General features: G+C 46.7%; 3 protein-coding genes across 3 annotated transcripts; all 3 read left to right on the top strand.

The window, feature by feature from the left end:
* Nucleotides 1-924: 924 nt before the first annotated feature.
* Nucleotides 925-11,007, top strand: LOC103185042 (sushi domain-containing protein 3). The gene is made up of 6 exons (XM_007903372.2): nucleotides 925-1,191; nucleotides 2,238-2,453; nucleotides 7,914-8,102; nucleotides 8,499-8,643; nucleotides 9,531-9,713; nucleotides 10,269-11,007. Exons 2-6 carry the CDS (start codon nucleotides 2,369-2,371, stop codon nucleotides 10,495-10,497), a joined length of 831 nt encoding a protein of 276 aa, XP_007901563.1. The 5' UTR covers nucleotides 925-1,191; nucleotides 2,238-2,368; the 3' UTR covers nucleotides 10,498-11,007.
* A 2,105-nt stretch (nucleotides 11,008-13,112) lies between these two features.
* Nucleotides 13,113-19,416, top strand: LOC103185041 (caspase recruitment domain-containing protein 19). Its single transcript, XM_007903369.2, has 6 exons — nucleotides 13,113-13,341; nucleotides 14,326-14,462; nucleotides 15,392-15,548; nucleotides 16,288-16,356; nucleotides 16,969-17,040; nucleotides 18,101-19,416. Exons 1-6 carry the CDS (start codon nucleotides 13,215-13,217, stop codon nucleotides 18,214-18,216), a joined length of 678 nt encoding a protein of 225 aa, XP_007901560.2. The 5' UTR covers nucleotides 13,113-13,214; the 3' UTR covers nucleotides 18,217-19,416.
* LOC103185066 lies at nucleotides 18,803-25,534 on the top strand. Its single transcript, XM_007903399.2, has 7 exons — nucleotides 18,803-18,828; nucleotides 21,978-22,117; nucleotides 22,786-22,928; nucleotides 23,464-23,617; nucleotides 24,168-24,242; nucleotides 24,432-24,571; nucleotides 25,388-25,534. Exons 2-7 carry the CDS (start codon nucleotides 22,111-22,113, stop codon nucleotides 25,532-25,534), a joined length of 666 nt encoding a protein of 221 aa, XP_007901590.2. The 5' UTR covers nucleotides 18,803-18,828; nucleotides 21,978-22,110.
* The last annotated feature ends 927 nt before the right edge of the window (nucleotides 25,535-26,461 follow it).

Here is a 26,461-nt window from a genome sequence, read left to right as displayed (position 1 = left end):
ATCAAATGCAAGGATTATTATTATTATATGATTCTTATTATTATCCCGCGGAACAAATGTGACTTCAAAAAAGAACTCTGCTCCTGTGATATATTTTTCATCAGGAAGAGAGAGAGAGAGAGAGAGAGAGAGGGTATGAGATATACAGCGTTTCTGAGGTCATGCAGGTTTTCATCCTTAACCCGGAATCCATCGTGATTAACAGAGTGACCACTGATCACAGAGAGCTGTTGGTTATCTACAGGAACCAACAGAAGTCTTGAATAAAAATTTCAACAGCATTCACCTACTGATGCCTAGCAATTGAATCTTGCCATTTCTGGCTCACCTGTGAGTCACCTGTAAAATGACAAATCCGGACTATTCCACAAAAAACGTAGCCTATTGCTCGACTGCAAATTTCCAGAGTTATAATAATAATAATCCTTGCCTTTGATATAGCGCCTTATCGCGTCTTCGAGACGTCTCAAAGCGCTTCGCAGGACACGCTGTACAGCGTAGCGCCGGCGTATGGCGGGCGAAAAATCTCTGCGCGTGTACCCACGTACCCACGTGCGTCCGAGACACGGTCCGGCGCGGAGGGCGCTATATAAATCCAAGTTGTCGTTGTTGTTGCTCTCGACCAAATACACATCAAGTAGAAGAAATACCTACACCTTTTTCCTTTGGCTAAAAAAATTAAAAGAAACTTGCAGGGGTGCAAAAGGATTTTGAAGGTGTCTTGGGTGGAAAGGGAGATGCAGAATCCACAGGGAGATCTGGTACCCTGGTGCCTGCCCCCTGGGAATGAGGGAATTGTTTGGGAATGTGGCAGCAATCCCAGGTTTGTGGAGCTCAGACGCTGGGGTTTAGCTGCAGGTTTTACACAGTCAGCACCAGCGCCTACTGTGTTAACGCGCAATTCGCAATACGTTCCGTTAATAGCCTTGTGCAACATTACGCATGGGATTGACGCCATTTCCTCGTTATTATTTGCCCGGATGATATTGATGGGGAAATAAGCGCAGTTTTGTGTGTGTGTGTGTGTGGTTTTTTAATGAAAAAAAATAGATATAAATAGATATGTATATAAAAAAAATATTTTATTGTGTTTTTTTTGAATAAAAATGCGTCTTGGGCGAAAGGAGAGATGGTGAATACAGAGCAAGATCTGGAGCCCTGGATTCACACTGAACAGCTGTGATCCACAAGGTATTTAATGTCAATTTCACCCTTACACACACACATATAAAAACACACACATACACACACACACATACACAGTACAGACATAACACACACCACACACATATATATACACATAACGCACACTTATACACACAGAACACACACACACACACACACACACACACACAGACTGACTTGGGGGAGTTTCCTGCAAAAAAAATATCCTTAATATTGCATTCAAAATATCCAAACCCTAACCCCATCCCCTGTGTCTGACCAGATGTCTGTTTATCAGTCTGCAAATTGTTGGTTGGAACCTGTGTTCACAGCAAATGAGCATTTTCAGCTGAATATCTGCAAATAGAAAATCTTTTAAGAAACTTCTCTCCCCCCCCCCCTCCCTTCTCTTCCTCCCATTTTCTTCCCCCCTCTCCTCGCCTTACTCACTCTCTCCATCCTTATCTCTCTCCCATCACATCCTGTAGAATTTTGTTAATCTCCCCAAAAAGACAACAGATGACAGTGATGTGATCTGTTTTTTCTCTCTCTCTTCTCTTCTCTCTCTCTGTGTGTGTGTAATCAACACAAATCCTCATCACAAAAAAAGGATTTGTTTTAAAATCCTGTAAACCTACAAACACACACAGGGGATTGGAATGAGGTTCCTTGTGCCACAGAGAGAGAGAGAGAGAGAGAGATGGAGAAATGGATGAATAGATAGATAGAGAGAGAGAGAGAGGAGAGAGAGTGAGTAAGAGAGACAGGAAGAGAAACTTGGAACTAACAAGGAAGTATTTTATATGTGTGTGGTTTAACGACAGATTGGTTCAGTCACGCAACTTTCAACATATTTTTTCTTATCCTCCCTCCCTCCCTCCCTCTCTCCCTCTCTTCTCTCTCTCTCTCTCATTAACTCTTGTACCAATCGACTGGGTGAGAGCAGGTTGGAAGAGCAGGTCTTCCCAAGAGGGAATGCAGTCACTGGGTTTGGAGCTTGGTTTCCTGACATGATTGATAGATTTGATTGATTGATTGATTGATTGATTGATTGATTGAAATACCTCTGACAGCAAAGTACCTCTCCAACATACGCTCTGGGCTGCGAAGAAAGCGAATGCCCGATTCCTAACAAGCTCCACAGCAGCGAGGAGAAGCTGAGAGGGAGAGAGAGTGACAGAGAGAGAGTGACAGAGAAAGAGACATGCAACCCTCCACCGAGCCGATGGTCAACAACTCAGAGAGTAGCGTCTACTCCAGGGATGATAACACCGGTCCCAAAGGCAAGGGTAAGAGAGCAGTGATGGGGTTCGGGTTGTGTTGGGAGTGTAAGTGGGGTTGGGGGGGTGTTTAGATGGGTTGGGGTTGATTTGGGGCTGGATCCAGTTGGGATGTGATTGAGTTGAGGTTGAGTTGGGATAGGATGAAATAGGAAACGCCACATTAGGCGCTAGTGGTGATGGGACTAGCGCTTTGGGACACGTTCCCGACATGAAAGGCGCTCTATAAATGCGAGTTGTTGTTCTTGTTGTTGTTGTTGTTGACTGGGTTCCCTGTCCTGGAGGCTGGCGCTGACACAAGCAGGAGCCCAGTCAATCAGTTGCTGAGCGGGGGTGGTGGTGGGGGGGGGTCACACAGCGCCCAGGAGCCTGGTCAGTATCACACACAGGAACCGCTGACCGCTCCCTCATCTTCCTGTCCTCCATTGAGGACCAGGTGGTGGGATGTCTCTGCAGTGTCGCAGAGTGTCGAGACACTTGCCACGATTGTGTTACGAATAATAATTTTTTGCGTTAACTTAAAGTGTAACTTTCCAACGAGAGATAAAATAATCCGTAACACTTGTTTTTATATGTGCACCGTATCGTATACTATTTTTGCATTGCCGTGTAATTATAGATCTACAAGTTTGTAAAAAAAAAAAATACTGTTAAATAATGAAAGAGGAAGTAAGTCAGCCAGAGTGTAGTTCTGATAACGTTTCTCTAAAACAAGGGAGGGACTCAGCTCCTGTTAACTCTGCAAGCCGAGGCCCTATCGAGTAGGGGGGTCCTCGCTGGACAAGCGGTGGGAAAGCTTGCCACGTAGCACTCTCAATGGCAAGCCGTGCAGTTTTAGCTGGTTAGACTCCAGCAGTTACCCCACTCTGGGTTCCCCCGCCCACCCCCCCCCCCCGCAATCCTTGGTTCTTGCCGACCTACGCCTCATACTTTCCGGAATTAGGTAAGCAGGATGGGTCAGTCCAGGGAGAGAGTGTGCATTCCATTCCAACAAACTATCTCTGCGCGTGTAGGTGGTAAGCGTGGAACTCTCAGTTGGGTTTGAATATGCTTAAGCGCGGTGACACCTGGCTGACCCAAAAAAGGGAAGGAACCGGATTAAGGAAGTTACTTGATTGAGAATTGGGGTATGAGCTGTCACCTGGTGCTCGGGGGGAAGGGAGAGAGAATACCGGTAGGTCTCATCTGCTGAGAAAGTGAAACTTCAGAAACTTGGCCTTGGGTAGAGTGACGACGATTTACATTTATGCGGCGCATTTCATGTTGGTGGTGGTGGGGGGGGGGGCGAACATCTCAAAGAGATGTCACACAACTGGTCAGCTGGGTGTCCTGGCTGGTGCAGAGTGAGTGTGGTACAAGGTGACCGAGAAAGCACAGGCAAAAAGATAGGTTTTAAGGCAGGCTGGAAGGGAGGCGCATTGGGGATAACCAGAGCATATTGACCACACACGTCCATTTGCTGTCTGACTTAATAATAATCCTTGCAATTTGGCAAGGAGCCTTACCATTAGATGTCTCAAAGCTCTTCATAGCATATACTATAAACTGGATTGACTGTGTATGTTGCGGGCAAAATGTGACAGCCATTTGCGCACAGCAGTGTCTCACAAACAACCACAGAGTAAGTGACCTATTTTATTTGGGTATTGTTGGCCAGGACGCTGGGAGGAACTCGCTTCTCTTTTCGAATAGTGCCATGGGATCATTTAACGTCCACCTGAACAGACAGACAGGCAGTTTAGTGTCTCGTCAAAGGACAGCATCTCCGACAACACAGTACCTTCACTGGAGCATCAACTTAGACTATGTGATTCCAAGTCCCAATGTGGGGCTTGAACCCACCGACTTCTGACTCAGAGACGAGAGTGCTTCCCACTGCCCCAGGCTGACGCACTACATCATTAGTAATCTTTTGAAACCAATACAGCTGGAGGCCAGCCCAGCAGTTTGCAAATAAGGTTACTTTTTTCAACAATTGTTTGACCAGCTTGATTTTTGCACCCGGTCCGTCCGGTCTGTAAAGTGTTTTGTTCCTTCCCAAAGCGCAGACTTTGATGAAGAGCGCGGTGACTGGCACGGTACCCAAATAGTGCCCACATCGACATAAACTGAAAACCATCAATTAGAAACATGCCCAGTGTAATGTGCTTACACCGTTAAACAAGAGCAAAGTGCTTTAGTTTCTCTTGTACAGCCAAGCTCGCTGCGTTTTTTTTCCCCCCCTGCATGGGTTTGGTCAGTCGAGATCGAGGGGGACACTGTTAAGAAAGGAACGTTGCTCCAGTTGAATAAATATTCATACAGAGAAAACCAGGCCAGCAAAAGGGAATTGGCTTAATCTTTGAGATCGGTGAAAGTTACACTTCAAAGTTCAAAGCTGCAATTATCTGCCCCGTTCGACCACAGCTTAGACAATAACTGTGGGTAATACAGGCACTAAATTACTGCATTGAATAACTGGAATAAGTTTGAAGCCACGGCTGTCATTGTTTATTTTTGGCACAGGGGCAGGAAAATGCACGAAAGTTTTTTTGTGTGTGTAGGCGGTTTAGGTAGAGCTCTGTCATCCAGTCTATCACCCAGCGATTTCCGTTTCTCTGTGTTTTTTTAAAATTAATTGTTCTGTAAAGCGCTGTTGTTCAGGGTTAAGGGAGAACAATTGAAAGTTCGCCACATCTGGTGTGTAAGGTTCACCCGGATATGGTACAGTCCAAACCCTTTCAGGTTTGAGATGTCTCTTCTACCTTGTAATGAAATGGTTAAGGTTTTTTTATAGACACTCACGCAGGCACACACACACACACACCCACCCACACAGAATGTAGCTGCTGACAGCGCTGACCAAACTTATTGGCAATAACTCACAATGCACTGAGGTTTCGCATCGCGGAGCGGCTTTGTGGCTTAACGAGTGATGTTGGTGCATGGCGAGGAAACCTTAGAGGCAAAGCTGGCTGCTCTTCTGTGCAACGTTCAGCCCACGAAGCTAGATCGGGGCAACACCCATTGTGTAACGGTTCGCACTTTGGGGTTTGAAGCCCAGATGTGTGTGAGGTGTGTGCAGTGCAATTGATGGGGGTTGAGAGGTGAGATAAACTGGTGAGATTAAACAGTGCCTGTTATTGAGTTTCTCTTTCCTCGTGACACATGCCTTCTCTGCAGTTCCCAGTACTACGGTGGGGGTGGGGGAGGAATGGATGGGAGCAATACATCATCTGAACTGTTCCCATAAATCTTTGCCACAGAGACATCACTTAAAATATTTTTGGCACTGGTGCACCGTGTCAACCTCGCTCTTAACGTGTGACCGGGTTGTCTCAGTTGCAGATTGCTTCCATAAATTAAGTCTCTTCACAAACACTACTCCAGGCGATGCACACACCTATCTGATCATGGAAACTGCAGCATAAAGAGAGCCCTTAGAGCGACACTGGTGTGAGCTCATCTACTGGAGGTGTCTACTCCATTCCTGACTCCCCGCCCTTTCCTTTTGCCCTTTTACGTTTCGCCCACAAAATACACAGTCAATCCACTTTACAATATATCCTGTGACGTGCTTTGAGACGTCTCAATGACGTTATATCAAATGCAAGGATTATTAGGCAGGAGGAGGCTCATGTGGAGCATAAATGCCGGCATGTGCCAATTGGGCCAAATGGCCTGTTTCCGTGCTGTATATTCCACGTAGCTCTAATATTTTATTATTACCTGTTCTGGTGGGAGTTAAAGATATCATGGCATTATTCAAAATAAGAGTAGGGTCTCCCTCCCGGTGTCCTGGCCAACAATAATAATCCTTGCATTTGATGTAGCGCCTAATCACGTCTTTGAGACAACCTCCCATTCGATTAATGGCTGCGTGTGGGACGTTGCTTTGCGCAAAATTGCCTGACACGTTCTCCTGCAAAACAGACTGTTCAGTCAATTAAGCAAGCACTGTGCAGTTTAATTGCATAATTGCTTTGGATATTCAAATCTCTCAGAAATTGGCCCCAGCGTCAGCTCAACATAAAAGGACGCGGAGAGGAATATTACAGTATGTAATGTGATACCCTGGGAATAGAGCTGGCAGGATTAAAGTGGAAATGAGCGTACACGGGAATATTCATCACGTTTTGCTAGAATTCTCTTAAAGCGGTCCACAGAGATATGAGCTCCCAGGTGGATGCAAGGACAAGGAATATCTTGTCCTATATCTTGTCTAAGGGACGATGGGGCCAATTTTCAGTCAGACTATATCACGGGAAAGGGCCCCCGAAAGACTCGAGTTGCGTATGAAGAAACAGAAATCAAATTAAATGAATTCCGTCGCTGCTTAATTGCCTTGCACATCTTCCAGATGTGTTTCATTAGACTCTAACATTACATTATCATACAAACCTAATGCGTTTCGTTGAACATGGCTATTAGGTTGGTTCGCGGTTTCCACCTGTTCCTTTGCATTTACGTTATTGTTCGGTTCCCACATCCAGTCGAGCTCTTTGCTCTAGCACATAGCACGTCTGTATTGAGCAGTGCCAGGTCACTCGGACACCTGAGTGTCAGACGTGGAACCAGGTAGGTTATGGGTTTGACCTCAGAGTGTTCGCTCAGTCCTTCGTTCTTCAAGGTCGATTATAATTAGCACCGCGGCTAAGAATATCCTGTTGCAGGTAGATAAGCGGGATCTCCCGAGCAGAGATGAGAGGAGTCTCCCAAGGAGATATAAAACCGTACAACTTCGCAGTAATACAAGGCACAACTTGGGGGTGCATTCACGTCCTCAGCCCCGCGAGCCAAAGCCGCGGTTGGCGACGGGCAAAATACTGGGCTACACAGGCACTTGTCTTTCATTACTGCTTTGTATTTCCTTGGGAGGTCTCTATTTGTCTGATAGATTCACCAAAAGCACTCAAGCTTCTTCGAGAAAAATATTGCTTTTGAAATAAACATGTATTTAAACGTGTAACAGCTTCATTTGCGGAACTTTGACTTTAACCTTAATTTACGTGTGCGAGTGAATGGAACACAATTTTGTGCTTATAATACTGTAATAATAATCCTTGCATTTGATATAGTGCTTTATCACGTTGGTGAGACGTCTCATAGCGCTTCACAGAATATATTGGCTGCCGCGTTTCACCCACAAGATACACAGTCACTCCACTATACAACATATTCTGTGAAGCCCGGAATATAATTGAGACTTGAGGTGCATATAAGCCACGATCTTACAGAATGGCGGAACAGGCTCAAGGGGCTGAATGGCTTATTCCTGTTCCTATGTTTCTGAGAGCTTTGAGGCATCTGAGCTTTGAGGATTATTATTATTATTATTATAGTGTAAAATGGATTGGCTGTGTATTTCGTGGGCAAAACACAGCAGCCAATTGCGCTTTTGTACGAGTAGATCTTGGCGGTGGACAGTAGAAGTTATTTCTGTGGCGTTTGCTGTGACTCCGTCTGACTCTCCTCTCTTCTGATTGCCAGGCCAGTGTCGCCCGGTCGCCTCTCCCCGTTTCGGTAGCCACAGCTTGCAAGGGGGCAACGGCACCAACCAGGGCACCAAGATCTCCTTTCGCTGCTTGCCCGCCTACCAGCTGGTCGGAAACGAAAAGATTTTGTGCGTGGCAAAGGGCAACAGCACGGACTGGACTGGAACGTTCCCAGAATGTCAAGGTAAGAGTTGCCGCTCACATTATCGTCTTGTAACTCGATGGAGATTTCTCAATTGATGGGTGTAGGTCAGGCCCCTTTCTCACGAGGTTTGGTTGGATGAAGAAGAGCCTTCGGCCCATTTGATCTCCTCCTTCCAGAAAATCCTGCCTCCCAGGAAAATATCAAACTGCTTTCTATTGTCATCCAAATAGGGCAATAGCCAACAAATGCTACATTACCTCAAGTCCCTGCTCCCAATCGGCCCCCGGATGTATGCCTTTGTTTAATGATAACGATGATAATAATAATAATTTATAATAATAAAAATCCAGTGTTTTTCCCTCCCTCCCATCCCCCCCCCCCCAACCCAAAAAAAAGTCTTAAACTATGCAACTAAAATACATCTTTTTCCTTCAGCTGTTCCAGTGCGCAACGAATTTGGCTTCAAAGTTGCCGTGATCGCCTCCATCATCAGCAGCGCCATAATCCTGCTGCTCAGCACAGCGTTCCTAACCTGCTGCCTCGTCAAGTGTGTCAAGAAGAATGAGAGACGGAAGCAGAGGTAAGAAAGGGGTCGACCTAATCCTGAGGACAAATCACACTCTTCCGTGGTTGAGTTGGGGGGAATGATCAGAATTGGCTTTGTGTTTCTGACAACCCCGAGTCGTGTCTTTCCATCGGCCTGGGAGGTGTTGAAAGGAACACAAGGAACTACCGCGCTGGGTGGGGCCATGATGAATCACAACATTTCCAAACTCCAGGACTTAAATAATAAAAATAATAATAATTCTTGCATTTGGTGCAGTGTCGTAGCACATCGGAAGGACGTGCTTAATTAAGCACTTCACAGGAATGACTGTGAAATGGGAGTTACTGTGTATTTGTAGGGCATTCGCTGGAGCACAATTGCACACATTACTGTCCCACAAACAGCCACGGAGTGAGTGACCCATTTTATTTGGGAGATTGATAGCCAGGACATCCGGGAGAGAGAGAGACTCTCTTTTCGAAAAGCGCCACGGGATCTTTAACATCCACCTGAACAAACAGGCAGGACCTCGGGGTAACATCACGTCCAAAGGACGGCACCTCTGACAAAGCAACACTTCCCCCCACCCCCCAGCGCTGCATTGGAGCATCAGCTTAGACTGGGTGAGATCAAGAACTGGATTTGAATCCACGGATTGAGCCAAGAACTTAGGAGACAGAACATTGCGCAAAGTATCACAGCCGTCAGTCATTTCACTCTTGAAACCCCGAGGTGTTCAAACTGATGAGGTGGGGAGGGCGGAGGGTCTGCCTTTTCTCCATATTCCTCACGTGCCTTATTTCTCAATAACACATCTATCTATCTATCAAGTTATTTTTATATATATTATTGTATGTATATATATATATTAAAGAAATGAAGTTTATTTTAATGAAGTCCTGCCAATGTGTTTTTTTCAGGGGAGTTCAGACCTGGTTTCAGATTGAATGCGATGTGGGGGAAGACCCGAGGGCTCCTTACTATGGCAACAAAAGCAGATACAACCACAACAACAACAACAGCAGCGGCTGCTGTGACAAATTCAGGGACACGAGGCTGGTGGCCGATGTGGAGCGTGGCCTGGAAAACCGAGGTTTCTGCAGGTATAAAAACCTCCGGACCACAAGCGGGCTCGCTGAAGTCTGAATAGAATCATAGAATCTTACAGCACAAAAGGAGGCCATTCGGCCCATCGTAACTGTGCTGGCTCTTTGAAAGAGCCACGCAACTCGTCCCACTAATTAGCACATCGAAACCGTTAGGAAACAACATTGGAACCTGGGAACAGGATTGACTGTATTTTGCGGGCGAAACGTGCACTTTTGCACACAAACAGCCGTGTCCCACAGACAGTCGTGGATTGAGTGACCACATTTATTTATTTATTTATTTATCGGAGGGATTATTACCCCCGGAAAGCGATCCACCAATCGGGTTCCTACTTACAGCGAGTTAGACAGAGGCGTGGGCGTGGAGTAAGGAAAACTTACCTAAGGTCAGTTAAGGTTAGTTGCGAGCGCACTCCACTTCAATTTCTGATTTCCTTTTTTTTAAAAAAGTTGCTTCGGTTGTTCGTTCGTTCCGTTGTTGGCCGTGAATACTGGTGAAAAACAGCTGACGAGGTGTGTGTGTGTCTGGTGTCCCGGTTGTATCCGTAGGTGCCAGGAGCAGATTTTGGAGGATTTCCGGGTCACCGTGTGCTGCGCGGAAAACGAGCAGTGGAGGATTTTGCAGCAGCAGAACGCTCACGTCTCCAAAACGTCCGGGCTCGTCGAGTCTGAGATGGGACAGGAATCGGTACCTGCCAAGCACATGGTGTTAACACACGCGGCTGTTCACCAGCCCAGGAGCAAAGAGGGGAATCATATACCCAGTCACCCACCTTGACACTTGGAGCTGTCGTACACCAATGTAGGGGTATTTGCATTCCAATGGACCTCAAAGGGCAGCACAGCTGAATAAGACCATGGCCTCAGAGACGTGCCTTATGACTGTGAATGTTTCCACAGACCTTGTTTTCTAATGAGGGAATCTTTATATGTACTCCCAGGAACAGAATTACCATTTACCATCGATGACTGGAGGTTTCAAGGGGACCTAAAGCTTTATTTTAATATACGTATCTATATATATATATAAAAATACATATAATCGATGCAAAGGGCGATGGCTCATTACCGTAATCATTTGCATTTTCAATGCACCGCTACCGGTATTGGAGTCTAATGCTTTGTTTGTATTTAAAGCATGAAACTGTATACTGCCCCGGAAACCCACCTGTTGTGTCTCTGTGTCATCGCTGTTTGGCACACTCGATTTTAAGGGATTTTCTGCTAATATAATATAAAGACGATTTGAATCTCGAGACGGTGGGAATTAAAGCCTCATTGCACAAACCCTCAGATGTGTTGTCGTTGGTGCTTTTGGATCACATGGGGTTACTGTTTTCACAAGGGAACGCCAGGAGGAGGTCATTCAGCTCACTGCAGCTATAATAATAGTAGTAGCATTTGATATAGTGCCTTATCACGTCGTCGTGATATCTCAAAGCGCTTCACAGAATATACTGTAAAGTGACTGTATTTTGCGGGCAAAACACAGCAGTGTCTCACAGACAGTCGCGGATGGATTTTTTTGGAGGGATTATTACTCCTGGAAAGCAATCCACCAATCGACTAACAACCGGGTTCTGACTTACACTGCTCGGTAAACAGCGTCAAGTAAGGAAACTTGTCTAAGATTTTGCCCCTCCTGAGAATCGAACCCAAGTCCTCTCTCTTAAAAGGCATGTGTGCTAACCACTGCTCTACAGGACTCTGTTCAGTTTAAACCCCTCACCCTGAGTGACGTGCTATTGACTTTACGCTGTACCTTTTCTGCTTCTTTCATATCCTTCCCAACAAATGATTCACCAGAGCCGGCTGTTTACTGCAGATGAGATGGTCAGATAGGCAGCGTTGACTCACAGAATTAATACTGTGTGACCTTGACTCGGATCAAGGCTAGGGCGGCAAGGTGACTAGCTATGTCGAGTAATGCCTGATTAATACAGTTGCGGAAAGTTACTATAAATATGGAGCAGAGATTAGCATCGAGCAGAAGTCGCTTTCTGTACAGTAACACGTTATCGTGCTGTGAGTCATTAGCATAATCCACCTCATTAGAGTGGAGTAGGAATACACTGAAATATACAAAATAAGAGCTGATTTGTAAATTAGGATATTTAACAGCTTCCCTGCAGTAAATCCCGTGAAGCGCTTCGAAACGTCCTCAGGATATTAAAAAAAGTGCCATATCAAATGCGAGGATTATTATTAATTATTATTATTCTAACTCATTACCTCTGGAAGCTACTTATTCTCTCCCGTGCATCCAATTTACCCAAACCCAAGGTTACTCTGTAATCAGACTGTGTCAAAGGATTTGTATAGGAGAGGATGAAGTGTAAAGAGCTTACCATTAGCTGGTACCGACAGGTGTCTGACAGCCCAGTTGGCGAGTAACTTAATTAATTAACACTCCTGCTCCTAAACTCGTTAGTGTTTTACAGTTGGGATCCACAGTTATTTCGACCTGGGATGTAATCGTTCTATTTTGCAAGTTAATAAAAGATTTCTGAATGTTATTTTATCACAGATTGCTTGAATTAAATGTTACTCCTATTTTTTTTCCTATTTTCCTCTCCCTGCCCCCCCCAATAAATTAAATATCCCGGCTCCTTTGACGTCTCGAAGCATTTCACAGGATATACCGTAAAGTGAATTGACTGTATATTTTGTGGGCGAAACGCGGCAGTCAATTTGCCCGCAGCAGTGTCCCACAAACAGCCGTGGGGTGAGTGACCAAATTTTATTTGGTGGATTGTTGGCCGGGACACCGGGAGAGAGAGACAGAGAAAAAAACTCCCTTCTCTTTTCGAATAGTGCCGCAGGATCTTTAACGTCCACCTGAACAGGCAGACGGGGACCTCGGTTTAACATCTCCTCCGAAGGACGGCACCTCCAACAGTGCAACGCTCCTCCAGTGCTGTATTGGAGCGTCAGCTTAGATTACGTGATTCCAAGTCCCGATGTGGGGCTTGAACCCACAACCTTCTGACTCCGAGGCGAGAGAGAGAGAGAGAGAGTGCTACCACTGAACCAAGCAGATAATAATAATAATAATAATAATAATAATATTGCTCGCATTGGTATAGCGCCTTATCACAGCAGAAGGAGATCTCAAAGTGCTTCACAGGATTTGATGTGAAATGGAAGTGACCGGGTTTTTGTAGGTAAACAATGTCGGGAGAAAGATGCTTTAGAGGCAATGCGAAAGGCTGTGTTTTTTTAAAAGAATGGAGCAAAATCCTGGGGGCCCTGAAAATGCAATATAAATGGGGTAAATGCAGACCCCCTCCCCCCCCCCCACCTCCTGCCACCCCACCTCTCTCCACCTCCCCACTCCTAGGGGTGCAATGGCTCTCCCACAAGCTTTGCCAGGCTCTGTACTGTACTGGGCTGGGCTGGGCTGGGTTGGGTTGGGTTGAGCTGGGCTGCCCTGCCAATGCGTGCGTGGCTGTAACATGAGGACACTGTTGGGAGGTGGAGTTTTTTTTTGAGCAAATGCAGGAAAGGCAACACGGAAAAAGAGAGCTGGGAGGAGTCCGAGAGAAAGCGAGAAACACGGAGAGAAAGAGAGCCAGAGGTCAAAACGGATGGGAGTGTGGACAGAGCGTGGACACCATGGCAGGTGAGTGAGTGCGTGAGTGAGTGGCTTCACCCCCCACACCAAGACCAAGTGAGACACAAAGCATTCAGAGCTTTTGCAGTGTGAAGCCTGGAGTCCCTGCCTGACTGATTGCTCTCACTGTGCGTTGCTCTGGTTCTGGCTCTGCTCTGCATGGCTCTGTGCCCTCCTCCTCTTGTGTGCAGTGTCAGAGGCTGGGAAGCTGTCACTCTCTCTCTCTCTCTCGCTCACACACACACACCACACACACACAAGGAAACGTTCTGCAGATCAGAAGCTCAAAGGGAAATGGCCACAGTCACTCCAGGCACCGCCCTGCGCATTTGCATTGAGTGTTCCTGCAGCCAGTGCAACTAATGGACTCGCACACTAAATTGCTTTGGGGTCATCTGTCACACCCAATGTTTGGAAACCCTTCTCAGAGGAGGCAGGGAGTGTTAATGATTTCCGCTTCCAAACCTTACCCACATTCACACACGCACACACACACACACACCCTGGCCAGCCACCACATCAGGAGTTGTAACTCAACAACAACTTGCATTTACACAGCGCCACTCAAGCAGGGTGATGTCCCAGAGCGCTTGACAGTGGCGGAGGAAGGGGGTTGGAGGAGGGAGTTGGGAGGTGACCGTAGGCATGGTCGAAGAAGAGGGTCTTCAGGCGTCTTGTGTGCATGTATGAGTATTTGAGTGTGTGTGTCTGTGTGTGTGTTGAAGTGCAGGTTAGTGAGTGTTTGAGTGTGTCCGTGTTTGTACGTGAATGAGTTTAATCGCGTTGGTGTGCTCTGGGACCCTGCCCCACGTGAAGCACTCTATGTGAATGCAAGTTGTTGTTGTGTTTGTGCGAGTGTGCGTTTGTGTGCGAGCGCGTGTTGAGTTTGTGTGTGTGTTTGTGTGTGTTTCTTTGTAAACCTGTGAGCCAGTATCTGTGTGTTGTGTAAAGGGTTGGCCGGAGGCTTGATTGATGTCTCGGTTGCTGTTATAGATCACTGCAGACGGCTGAAAAGGGACTCTGCCTTTCTCACCGGCAAAGGCAATCTAGACCCCAATCTCGTAGACAAAATTGTTCTGCACCTGTACAGGATTTACCCCCAGATCCTGAACGAGACGGAGGCTGAAAAGGTAGGACAGGGAGTGTTGGAATTACTGCTTCCTCACACTGGGGTGGGTGGGGTGGATAGGGGACTATGACTGCGGGAAGTATTTCTGGGGTTGTCCCGGAGAGGATGAACGCTGGGACTCAGTGCTGCGCTGGAACGACAGCCTAGACTGTGTCTCCGGCCTCCTGCTCATCCCTCATCCCCTCCGCTCTACCATCGGCGGCCATGCTTTCAGCCACTATGCCCCGAAACTGTGTAAATCTGCCTCAGTCCCTCCCCTTCATCCTCTCTTTAACCATCTTCAAATCACACCTGAAGATCTTCCTCTTCGACTATGTCTGCGGTCATCTGCCCTCTCCCCCCACTGCTCAGCGTTAAGCCCCGCCACTGTGAAGCACTCTGAGATGCTATCTCATGTCCTGAGCTATCGGAGTCCTGTAGCTCAGTGGTTAGAGCACTCGCTTTGCGAGTGAGAGACCTGAGTTCAATTCCAGGTAGAGGGCGAAACCTTGGGCAAGTTTCCTTACTCCACACAGAGCCTAATAATAAAACCAAAAACAATAATAAATCGGTCATTTTCAATCCACGACTGTTTGTGGGACATTGCTGTGCGCAATTGGCTGCCGCGTTCGCCCACAAATATACAGACAATTCACTTTACAGTGTGTTCTGTGAAGCGCTTTGGGACGTCCTCCCGACGTGAAAAGCGCTATATCAAATGCAAGGATTATTATTATTATTATTATTATTATTATTATTATTATGTGAAGGGCATTGTGTAAATACAAATTGTTGTTGTTGTACAGATCAACCATGATCTAATAGGATGGTGGAACAGGCTCGAGAGTCTGAATGGCCTCCTCCTGTTCCTACGTTCCTATGTTGTTGACGGTCTCGACTGTGAGCTCCAAATCCCACAACCTTTAATCGTTACTTTAATCCCGGGATCAGTTCAGGAATTTACAGACTCCGCTGGGAACCAGGATCTCGGAGCTCCTGGATCACCTCCCCACGAAGAACAACCGAGCGTGTAAGGAATTCTACAACGCTCTGGAGTTGAACAACGCCCAGGTCTACGCCAGTCTGCCCAGCAGAAAGTCCCCCGAAGGCAAGTCTCCCCATTAATTCTTACTCCCTCGACAGGGAAAGAGGACCCCAGGCCGACTTCCCTCAACGTGATCCTGGTTGTTGAAAGGCTGCCCTGTGGTGAGGTGATACAATTAAAAAGGGGGAGAAATTAATTTAAGTATTTGTGGAGACAAATGGCACAAAAAGTGAATTGGGACAAGAGCAGGGGATTGGGATTCTGCAGTCTGCAGTCTACACTGTACCAGTATAGACATGGTGGGCAAATGTTGCCCCACCCCCTCGCGCCCCCCTACTCATAGGCAGTGTTTGAAAATGTTCTTTGGGGTGGGTGGGCTCAGATGAGCTGTGTTCTCCACGTGTGTGTGTGTGTGTGTGTGTATCTCTCCTCTCTTTCTCGCTGTCTCTCCTTCAATCGGTACTGGAGCCAACTCCCACTCACTCAACCCACTGACCTCCACACTCGCTTTCCAGCACCATCCCATTAACCTAAACTGGAGAAAAGATTATTATTATTTTTATTATAAAAATTGGTGAACGATAGATGGGGGTAGGGTGGGGGTGGGGGCGTTGAGCCCTCTCTAGCCCTAGCCCCCAACGCCCCCTATGCCCTCAGTCCCCTTTCTGTTCTGTCATTTCTATGATTGCGTGATACGAGCTTGTGTTCAGTTAATTGGTAGCTGCCCTCTGAGTATCCAGCCCAGTCTCGAGAGACGGGGACAATTTCCCTGGTAACTGTAGATCGCTTTTGTTCCCTCCAGAATCAACGAGAACACCAGCAATATACTCGGATGGGCCCAAAAGAGAAAAATACGTTCTGAATAACAGGGGTAACTTGTTTATTTTTTTCTTTAGAATCATAGAATCTTACAGAACGGAAGGAGGCCATTCGGCCCATCGTGCCCGTGCTGGCTCTTTGAAAGAGCCGCCCAACTAGTCACACTCACCCGCTCTTACCCCAAAGCCCTGCACATTTTTCCTTAAATCTCTCACAATTCGTCACGACCTAGGAATGGCTTCCAGGGACCAGCGTTTTTGCGGCATTTGTTCCGGCGTTTGGGAAATGCATCCACGCTGCAGCGTGGGAATATTAATAATAATAATAATAATCCTTATCGTGTCATTGCGACGTCTCAAAGCGCTTCACGTGAAGATATTGTAAAGTGAATTGCCTGCGTGCTTTGCGGGTATGTATCGAAACACGGCGGTCAATTGCACGCAGCAGCGTCCCACAACCAGTCGTGGGTTGAATTATATAACGTAAATTGTACTGTGTACTGTTGTATGTTATATACGTATAGTATATATGCTCTATACGCTCGGTAAAATCACTTTGAGATGTCGGAACGATGTGATAAAGCGCCGTATCCAATGCGGGGATTGTTATCATCATCTGGTGATAACAAGCTCTGCGTCTCACTGACTGTTACCTTTGCTTTCAGACCCCATGTTCTTCCTGGCCTGCTTCAGTGTGGCAGCAGGATTGGCGCTCTTCATGTATTACTGTAAGGAAGGTAAGACCCTGTTTGGAAGACCCTTTGGAACTCCATCCCACAATCCCTTCTCCTCGCTCCTTCACTCGCCTCCTTCGAGGCACGTGTCAAGATCCTCTTCTTCGACTCCGCCTTTGGCCGCCCTCCTGCCCCTACCTTCCCTGCACTCCACCCATCCTGATCCCAACCTCCTGCTCGGATCCAAATCCCTGACTGGCCAACACCTTGGGACGTCCTCTTGACGTGAATGTAATTTGTTGTTGTTGTTTGTGAGCTGGGATAGGAAAGGGGATGAACTCAATTCAGTCACATCTGCTTCCCTTTCGACCTCCCCTCTCCCCCACCCCCACCCCACAGCGGACAGGCGAAAATGTTTACTTGTCCAGTTCTGCGGGAGCATTGGTTTGTCCGAGGACGAGGCGTTAAACCAGAGGTCCACTCTCCTTGTTCAGGCAGATTTGTTAAGGATCCCCTGACTCTATTGGAAAAGAGAAGGGAATTCAATGGGTTGAATGGCCTCTTCCTGTTTTCCTACGTTCTTGAAGCCAATAGTTGGCTTCTACATTCACCTACAAGATGCATAGTCGCTGCCCTTTGAAGTTAAATCCTAACGTAAAAGGCACTTTGTCAAATGCGAGGATTGTTGTTAGGTCAACGAGTCCATAGCTTAGGGGTTAGAGCACTCACCTCGCAATCGAGAGGACCTGGGGTTGATTCCCAGGCAGCGTGATACCCTAATCAAGTTTCCTTCTTCCACACGCCTCTGTTTACCCAGCACTATGTAGTAAGTACCCAGTTGTTTATCGATTGGCAGATCGCTTTCCGGGGTAATAATAATAACCCTCCCACCCCCCAAAAAAAATTGGTCACTCAATCCACGGCTGTTTGTGGGAGGGACACTGCTGTGAGCAATTGGCTGCCACATCTCGCCCACAAAGTACACAGTCAATCCCCATTACAGTATATCCTGTGAAGCGCTTTGAGACGTCTCGACAACGTGATAAGGCGCTGTATCAAATCCGAGGAATATTGTTGTTATGAAGCAAATTACCTTATGATCCACTCCTGCCTGTGTTCACAGACACTAAGTTTGAAGGCACAGCGAAGAAGATCTTGGGCTTCTCAACCCTGGGAGTGGGGAGGCAAGCGAGGAGATACCTGCTGGCGTATTTGGAAGATCAAACCAAGGGGAGCTAATAGCTAAAGCCTAATTACCTCCGCACCCAGGGAGGCTCTACACTACGCAGTGCTGCTCTTCCAACTGTACCAAAGAGAACTATTTTCGTGCACTTATATTTGAAGTAGAAGATGCCGCCCATTATTATCATATCGCTATCTTTTCAGGGCTGGTGCCTGGGACTCTACCAAAAACCCAACCATGTTGCAAGCAAAGCATAAGCCGTCCTTATTAACTAAGCCATTACCTCTGGTGCCCACGCACTGCTGGCAGCTAACCCATACCAAAGAGCAATTATATTCCAATGTCCTTCCCCTTTCTCTGTTAATGGGAGTGAACCCGATGATGGTTTAAGCCTTCAGCGTTTTGAGTATTGCACAGATGTTTTTTGTCTCTCTCGTCACCCGGGTGTCTGACACATTCGGAAACCCATCACCGTGCTTAAGAGTCACCAAACCGGGAATGGGAGTTCCATATGTGTATGCCACCTCCATGTGGAAATTTCTCTGTGTCTGGAATGGAAAGCGCTCTCTCTCTCTCTCTTCCCAGAGGAACGCTTACCTTATCAAGGAGAGTGTTTGGCGCAGATCAGCAAGAGCCAAGGCTTGGGGATCTTGGGAGTATGTGTTGAGGTAGCTACTGGAGTCGAACCAGCTAAAACTACGTGAACATATGAGGTCTGACCGTTCTGTGAATTGGGGAAAGGGAGTGGGGGCTGGAGGGGAGGTGAATCATCAGCCTGGAGAGTGCGGTGCAGATTCCGGCTGAGCTCCAAGCAGGGGTGAGTCCACTTGTTCCACCCGCAGTGAGACAAGACGCGGAAAAGTCAGACTTTACCTTGACTCGACGAAGCTGACGTGAAGCTGTCTCTCAGGATTAAACTGCACAATGGCCCAGCCAACAATTTGGTCCATGTAATTTGGTCGTTCACCTCCTGGTTGGTTTGTGTGTCAGTGTGTGTGTGTGTGTGTGTGTGTGGGTATGGGTGGGGGGGAACCTTGATACAAATGATCTTGTCATGTTTTGCCTACAAAATACACAGTCACTGCACTTGACAGCGACTGCATTGCAGTGTCAAACATGCAAGGATTATTGCTGTTATTTTACCATTGAAGCCAAGATTGAGGAGAATGAAGGACATCTCGGGGCTGATGTGGATCAGACACTTCTTTGCTTAGCTGCTCCCAAATGACGACTGTCTGTGGGACGCTGCTGTGCGCAATTGGCTGCCGCGTTTCGGCCACAAAATATGCGGTCAATTCACAGTATATTCTGTGAAGCGCTTCGATGCATGAGGCGTCTCGATGATGGGACAAGGCGCTATATCAAATGCAAAGATTATTATCATTATCCGGCCGCAGGCAGTGTTTTGACAGCGATCGGTGTAAAATTTGCGGCATTTCGCAAGGCGTTCCTTGTGGTAATCGTTGCAAGGAACACTCCACAAGACGGAACAGATTTCACCCGGGGTTTGAAACGTTGCGGCTACAAAAAGCTCCAGATGTGGAAGTTTTTTTTGTATATAATTCTGCAGAAAATATTATATAAATATTTAGAAAAACAGCTGAAAAGAACACTCTTTGCTCCTGAAACGACATTAACGGTGACTGTTTTCCAGACTTGTCCGTTTGCAAACTGATCTGCGGAGCGACCGACCGCAAGCAGTGTGCCTCTTCAGGTCGCAACACTTTGTCCTCTGACGATTTAGCCAAGTCTGTTTTTTTTTATTAATAGATGAGAAGCTTTTAATAATATTTCCCTTGCTCTGTAGTTCCGTGTGAGTACGGTGACGGGACTGGGAGAGGTTGTAAAGTGTTTCTGTGGGGTTTTATTTTGTTCGTGTGTATTTCTTTTTCTTTTGAGTTGCGAACTGTCAAAGTTAACGGTACTTACTGAAGTATAAAAGAGTTGTTTTGTTGCTGCCCTCTCCCCAAGCGCTGGGTTTGCTGTCGGCCTTCGTTGTATCAGGGATTTTGCAACGAGACTTGAGAGTTTTGAGACCAGAGTTGGTTTCTAAGAAAGCGCAGCTCACACTTTGATCTCCCTTGACTTTTCTTTTCTCCTGTGAGTCAGAAGGTCACAGAATCTCAGAATCGAGCGCTAGTCTGGTTTCTGAACCAGGCCACAGTATTCCAGGCCACAGCTGATGACAGGATAGCCCAGGCTGATTCATTGGCAGGACTTGGAAGTCCAGTCACTAGGGGGGTGGGGGGGGGGGGGGGTGGGGAGCAGGGAATCATCCTACTCAGCTCCCGTTCACCCTGCAAGCCAAAGCTCTAATGGGTAAGGGTGGGTGGTCCTAGCTGGATAAGCAGCGAAAGAATCGGGATGCTTTGGCTTCTGGCTATAATTAATGAAGGAATGCCATCACAACTGTATTCAATTGAAAGCTCCCTGCTGTACATTCATTAAGGTTCCCAACAGTATCGGGGGGGAAAAAAGGGAGTCTGTCTCTCCTGGTATCCTCGCCGGCAATCAGTCACCCTGATAAATTGGTCGTTTACTTCATGGCTGTATGCGGGACTTAGCTGTATGCAAATTGGCCTTTGAGTTTGCCTAATTATCGTAAACCACCGTGCCACACTTGAGCAAAAATAGGTGCTGTAAAACTTTCCACAGGAAATGGCAAAACATTGAACCATTGAAGGGTATGAGCTACAGATCCGTAGGCGTTTTGTGTACCCAAACAGAGTCACTACATGTTGCAGTAAATGCTGCAAAGCACTTTTGAGATGTTCTGATGCAGGCACAAGGCTCTATATCAAAATGCAAAGATTATTATTATTATCATCGCTCTATCATTGTGTATATTTTCACTGTACAATATGTGCTGATGGCCTTGTCCCCTTTAAAGTTTTTTTAAAAAAATAAAATTGATTATTTCTTGTTGGCAATGTCCAGCCGTGTCATGTCCTTTGGAGGAGAGACACTTGTTACAATGCTAAGACTCAAAACCTTGTAGATCTCTATCATTGGGGGAGAGGGGGAGTGGGGGTGGCACTTTGGCAAGGCATTCCTTTACATGCCAAGATTTGGGACGGAGAGCGTGGGTGGGATAGGAGTGTCTGGCGGAGTTGTGGAGCGCAGGATTTAATGCCTCTTGGAAGATGAATGGTGAATTCATGTCTGAGCCGTTGAACGGAAGACAAGAAGACAACTTCCTGTGGTGTGTACCCTAAACCAAGAGACATCAGAGCAGAAACCATTCCGCACATCCTCTTGAGGGTAATTCCATCTCAGTGTAGTCTATTGTTAATGTTCCCTCAACACATACATACATCATTGATGGGCTCGTCAAAGAGAAACTGGCAAGTCAAATAGATCTTTCAACACCAACGTTAATTATTGGTCTCTCGTGAAGTGGGAATGTGTAAGGGTCTAACTTGCGGTGTTTCTTAATGGGTTTCTTGATAAGAAGTGTGTGATAATTGAATTTCTGAAACATTGAAAGTGCCAATTCTTGCGTGTATCAAATAACAAATATTGTTATCATTATTGACAACAGGGTAGGGGATTTCTAAGCAAGATGGGTTATAATAATAATCCTTGCATTTGATATAGCACTTTTCACGTCTTCTAGACGTCTCAAAGCGCTTCACAGAATATATTGTAAAGTGAATTGATTGTATATTTCTGGGCGAAAATATACTGCGTATTTGAAAAAGATCAGGAGGTGAGCGGAGGGAGTGCATTCACTCTGCAACTTGACTGTAACTTCTCTCTGATTGCAAGTCCTTTTCTCTTTACTGTTGTTTCGCTCCACCTCTGTCTGTCTTGCCAGGAGCAAACTAATCCGCTTGCAGAGAGCGCAGCGCGAGTGTTAGCAGGAGAAAGAGAGGGAAAAAAGAGAGAGCGAGAGAAAGAAAGCAGAAGAGTGAAGTTGGTGTGAGCTTGTCGCAGAATCTACAGCCAGGATGGACGGTACGTGGCTGCGATTCTGTGTCGTGTAGGGTTTGTGTCGGAGAGTTCAGGAGGTTAGTTGAGAGGAAAGGAGACTGTCGCTATTCAGAATCAGGTTGCTTAGAAATTGGCAGTGATCCAAGATGTTGCAGTTCGTGAAGCGGGTGAATATATTTTGCCCAGCCGGGTGTCCGACACACGCGGAAACAACCTTATCAGTCTGGATGTTGAGACGCCCGCGAAGTTTGGAGTCCAGAGTTTCCTGCTCGTTAATGTTATTCCGATTTGCCAGAGGCTGAAGAGATTGCATTGGGTTCTCTGCGCTCCACTCTTCCCTCGTCCATCCCCCAACCATTGCACTTGAAAGCAATTACCTGTGAAATGCTTTCAGATGTTTGGACGTGATAAGACACAAGATCAAATGCAGGGTGTATTATCCAGATGATTATTATTGTTCTTGTTTTGCCCACAAAGTACACAGTCAACTCACTTTATTGTATATCCTGTGAAGCCCTTTGAGATGTCAAAACAATGTGATAAGGCACTATACTAAATGCAAGGATTATTATTATTATTATTGATCAGCGTGGAGTTCAGTGTTGGGCACGTGGCACTGAGTAAAACTACGTTAGGTACCGAGAGATTTTTCTGGGTCGTGAAATCAAGACATTTGTCAATTTCTCCCGCAGGGAAACGGTTGAAAGATTCTCTGAGACAGGACAGACTGTTCCTAACAAACCAGGGAAGTCTTCACGAAACCTTGTTGGACCAGATCATTATTTATTTGGGGACCTTGGATCCTCCTGTCCTCAACAGCATGGAAACCGACCAGGTGACAGCAAGGCTCTTATGTTTATTAATAATAATAATAATCCTTGCATTTGATACAGGGCCTTATCACGTCATTGAGATGTCTCAAAGCGCTTCACAGAATACACTGTAAAAATGCGTTGACTGTGTATTTTGTGGGCGACACAGCAGTGTCCCACAGACAGTCGTGGATTGAGTGACTGGATTTTGTGTCGTGGATTTTGGAGGGGTTATCAACCCCGGAAAGCTTTCCGCCAATGGACTAATCGTCCTCCCGACGTGAAAAGCGCTATATCAAATGCAAGGATTATTATTATTATTATTATTATTAACAACCGGGTTCCCACTTACTGCAAGGTAAACAGAGGCGCGTGTGTGTGGAGTAAGGAAACTTGCCTTAGGTTTCGTCCAGCCCGGGAATCGAACCTGGGTCCTCTCGTTTGCGAGGCGAGCGCTCTAACCACTACACTACGGGATTCCTCTTCTGTTTAAGATACGAGTGCGGAATGCTACCGAGCGGAATGATATTATGGGGATGTTGTCTGTTGCTTTCACAGCTGAGGAACTACAGAATGGAGAGGCACGAACGTGCGGCCATCCTTCTTACTAACCTGCAGTGCAAAGGTGAAGAAAGCTGCAGACATTTCTACACCGCGTTAGAAAAGTTTGATTGCTCCGTGTACCAAGAGCTTCCGAGCCGCAGGGAGAGAGGTATAAAGACCGATGTCTCTTCACACGGAAGGCGGTGAGAGGGAGCGGGTGGGTGGGTGGGTGGGTTGGGTGAGTGGACCTTTCTGCTCCAGAGGACAGTAGAGACAGAATCAGTTTGGGATGTTCTCAAAGGGAGATGGGTGGGTGGGTGGACAGTTGGAGGGCTTGATTGTCCGACGTGAAGTAAATCCAAGTTATTAACAGTATTATTATTGTTGTTATTATTATTTGGGGGTAGATATCAGCCTGGCTCTGACGATAGCCTCCTGAGTCAGAAGGTTGTCGGTTGAAGTCCCCACGTCAGGGACTTTGAGCTCGCAGTGCAGACAGTGAGGGTGTTGAGATGTCCTGGCAAAAGCCAGGGAAATGGGATTAAAATATGTGCCGTGATAATGAATTAGCGGAACAGGCTCTTCCTGTTCCTATCTCTACCCAGCGAAGCAAGGGAGGGAATCTACTATTGGCTTATGCTTAAAGAGCTCGGGTTGATGTGAAAAGTTTCAAAATGCAACTCAATCAACGCAGAACTGTGGGTTCTGTGCCATTTCAGGTGAGGAGGTCGATCTTGTTAATAAAATCCCTGCCTCCAAAAGGAAACTGTCCCCGCTCTGCCAACAAGGTGAAGGTAACTGGTTTTGTGCAGCCTTTTGTACCCGTGGGTGGTGGGGCACATTTAAGGAACGGCTCAGTGTAGCGACGGGCAATGGGAAAGTGATAGTTGGATGGTTGTGGGGAGACATGCCGGGTAAAGCACCACTGTAACCCTCAGTGCTGCCCACTTGTTACTCTCTGTAAATCCCTGTCTCTCGTTCAGACATCTACATAAGGAAGCTGAAGGCTGATCGTTTGCACTTCATAACTAGTGGCTGCATCAACGAGGACATCCTGACCCAAGTGGTGAACGCACTCCGAGACCCCAGACCTCCCGTGTTCAACAGAGTCGAGGCTGAACAGGTAGTGCCAGCATTCCACTGACGGCCAAAGGTGTAACCTATCGGTGGTTTGCTGTTCAAATCGTTGGGCTACGATAATTGTTTGCCAGTTTCAGTCGGTAAATATCAGTATTGATCAGGATTTTCAATTTTCTCGCCCATCGTTACCCCAGGGGGAAAGGGGAGGGGGGGGAAGGGTGGAGGGGGGAGCAGTTACAGGTTTTCTATTTGTTTCGAACTGCAAAAATGACCGACTTCCAGGCAATAGGGTCACCACGGATGTCGCTTCCTGTATCCTGTGCATGAGCAAACAGGACCTCCGATGTCACCTTAACTCCAAACTCCTCTTGTGATCTCAGACCCAGGTGTTGAGGTGATGCTTTTTATTGACGGCAACAAAGGCAACCAGAAGCCATGATATCTCGGAGTTAACCCTTGAGATTCTTTTCCGGGATGGGGTGGCGGGGGGGGTAGCCTGACAGCTTCCCAGTCCATCCAACCGAGTGTGATAAATATCACACGCATCAAAAATTGGGTGTTGCAATTGTTTGTTTCCCCAAAATATCTACTTCGAAAGCTGCTTTCGATAACAATAATAATCATAATCCTTGCGTTTGATAAAGCGCCCTATCGTGTCGTTGAGACGTCTCAAAGCGCTTCACAGTTTTTACGGCAAAGTGAATTTACTGCGTATTTTACGGGGCGAAAATTGGTAAGTTAAAGAGTTCCGCACACACAATAAAGAGGGTGGTTCCTGATAAAATCAACCTTCTTTTTTTTGCCTGAGCTGTTTACTTGTGCTTGTTCTGATGGCTTCCTCTTGCCTTTGACCTCGCAGTTATTAAACGACGCCAATGCCCTGTACGGGCGGGTCACTGAGCTGGTGAACGCTTTGCTGAAGAAGGGAGAGAAAGCTTGTCAGCTCTTCTACACTGTCTACGAGAAACTGGATCCCGTGGTCTACAGAGAGCTGCCGAGTTCCTGACTCCGCACACCTCTGATTACCCAGAGGTAATCCGGTTGTTAGTCGATTGGCACATCGCTTTCCGGGTATAAATAATCCTTCCCAAAATAAATGTGGTCATTCAATCCAAGACTGTTTGTGTGACAATGCTATGCGCAATTGGCTGCCGTGTATCGCCCACAAAATGCACATTTCTCGACGACGTGATCAGGCGCTACATCAAATGCAAGGATTATTATTATTGTTGTTCCACGCTTTATGTGACTCACCGTCCATCTCACGCAACGGATCGATCGTAAGGGCTGTTCCCTTTTGCTCCACTGGGTGGAGAAATTTAGCTTCTGCGGCAATTGCTCCGGACTGTGCCGCATTGCTTCTGAGGAAATTTGCACAGTGCTGTGCTTGCACGTCGGGAGTCAGACTGGCCTCAAGATATAGCTGGCTTTTACTACATCACAACTGTCTTAACAGGCAATCCGAGATGGGGGTGGCGGGGGGGGGGGCGGGGGGCGGAATTGCTTCCGGTAAACAGGAAATACATCAGGCTGACCTGCTGGAGCTGCTCTGAGCTCCGCGAGCAAGTTATAACAACAATAATCTTGCATTTGACACAGCGCCTTATCACACGGTTGAGACGTCCCAAAGCACTTCACGGGATATAAGTTGGAAGTCTCACGGCCTTACGCCAAGTTGAAGCACTCCGGGACGCTACCCCGCGTGATGGGCGCTCTATAAATGCAAGTTGTTGTTTTTGCCGTCGTCGTTGCGAAGAGAAAACCCAAGGAGGGGGGAAAAAAATCATCCAGGATAGACGTATATTTTATTTACACACTTTTACACACATTTATTTTTAAGTATTTCATTTGTCAAGTGCAAATATTTCGTAAAAAACACAGTAAAGTTCAAAACAGTAGTCACAGAGAATAACTTTACCAAAACATTTTTGCA

This window comes from Callorhinchus milii, unplaced genomic scaffold (genome assembly GCF_018977255.1).
Source record: "Callorhinchus milii isolate IMCB2004 unplaced genomic scaffold, IMCB_Cmil_1.0 Scaffold12, whole genome shotgun sequence".
Classification (NCBI taxonomy): domain Eukaryota; kingdom Metazoa; phylum Chordata; class Chondrichthyes; order Chimaeriformes; family Callorhinchidae; genus Callorhinchus; species Callorhinchus milii.
Note: the sequence above shows the minus strand (reverse complement) of the source record. Positions and strands in the feature narration are given on the sequence as shown.

Bases quoted from the DNA above. Each gene is read 5' to 3' on its own strand.
- LOC103185066 (XM_007903399.2), top strand. The intron at 22,929-23,463 runs GTGACAGCAAGG...TTGCTTTCACAG, and splicing joins ACAGCATGGAAACCGACCAG to CTGAGGAACTACAGAATGGA. The intron at 24,243-24,431 runs GTAACTGGTTTT...TCTCTCGTTCAG, and splicing joins GCTCTGCCAACAAGGTGAAG to ACATCTACATAAGGAAGCTG.
- LOC103185041 (XM_007903369.2), top strand. From the start codon at position 13,215: ATGCAGGAAAGGCAACACGGAAAAAGAGAGCTGGGAGGAGTCCGAGAG. The intron at 15,549-16,287 runs GCAAGTCTCCCC...TGTTCCCTCCAG, and splicing joins CAGCAGAAAGTCCCCCGAAG to AATCAACGAGAACACCAGCA. The intron at 17,041-18,100 runs GTAAGACCCTGT...CTGTGTTCACAG, and splicing joins CATGTATTACTGTAAGGAAG to ACACTAAGTTTGAAGGCACA.
- LOC103185042 (XM_007903372.2), top strand. From the start codon at position 2,369: ATGCAACCCTCCACCGAGCCGATGGTCAACAACTCAGAGAGTAGCGTC. The intron at 8,103-8,498 runs GTAAGAGTTGCC...TTTTTCCTTCAG, and splicing joins AACGTTCCCAGAATGTCAAG to CTGTTCCAGTGCGCAACGAA. The intron at 8,644-9,530 runs GTAAGAAAGGGG...TGTTTTTTTCAG, and splicing joins AATGAGAGACGGAAGCAGAG to GGGAGTTCAGACCTGGTTTC.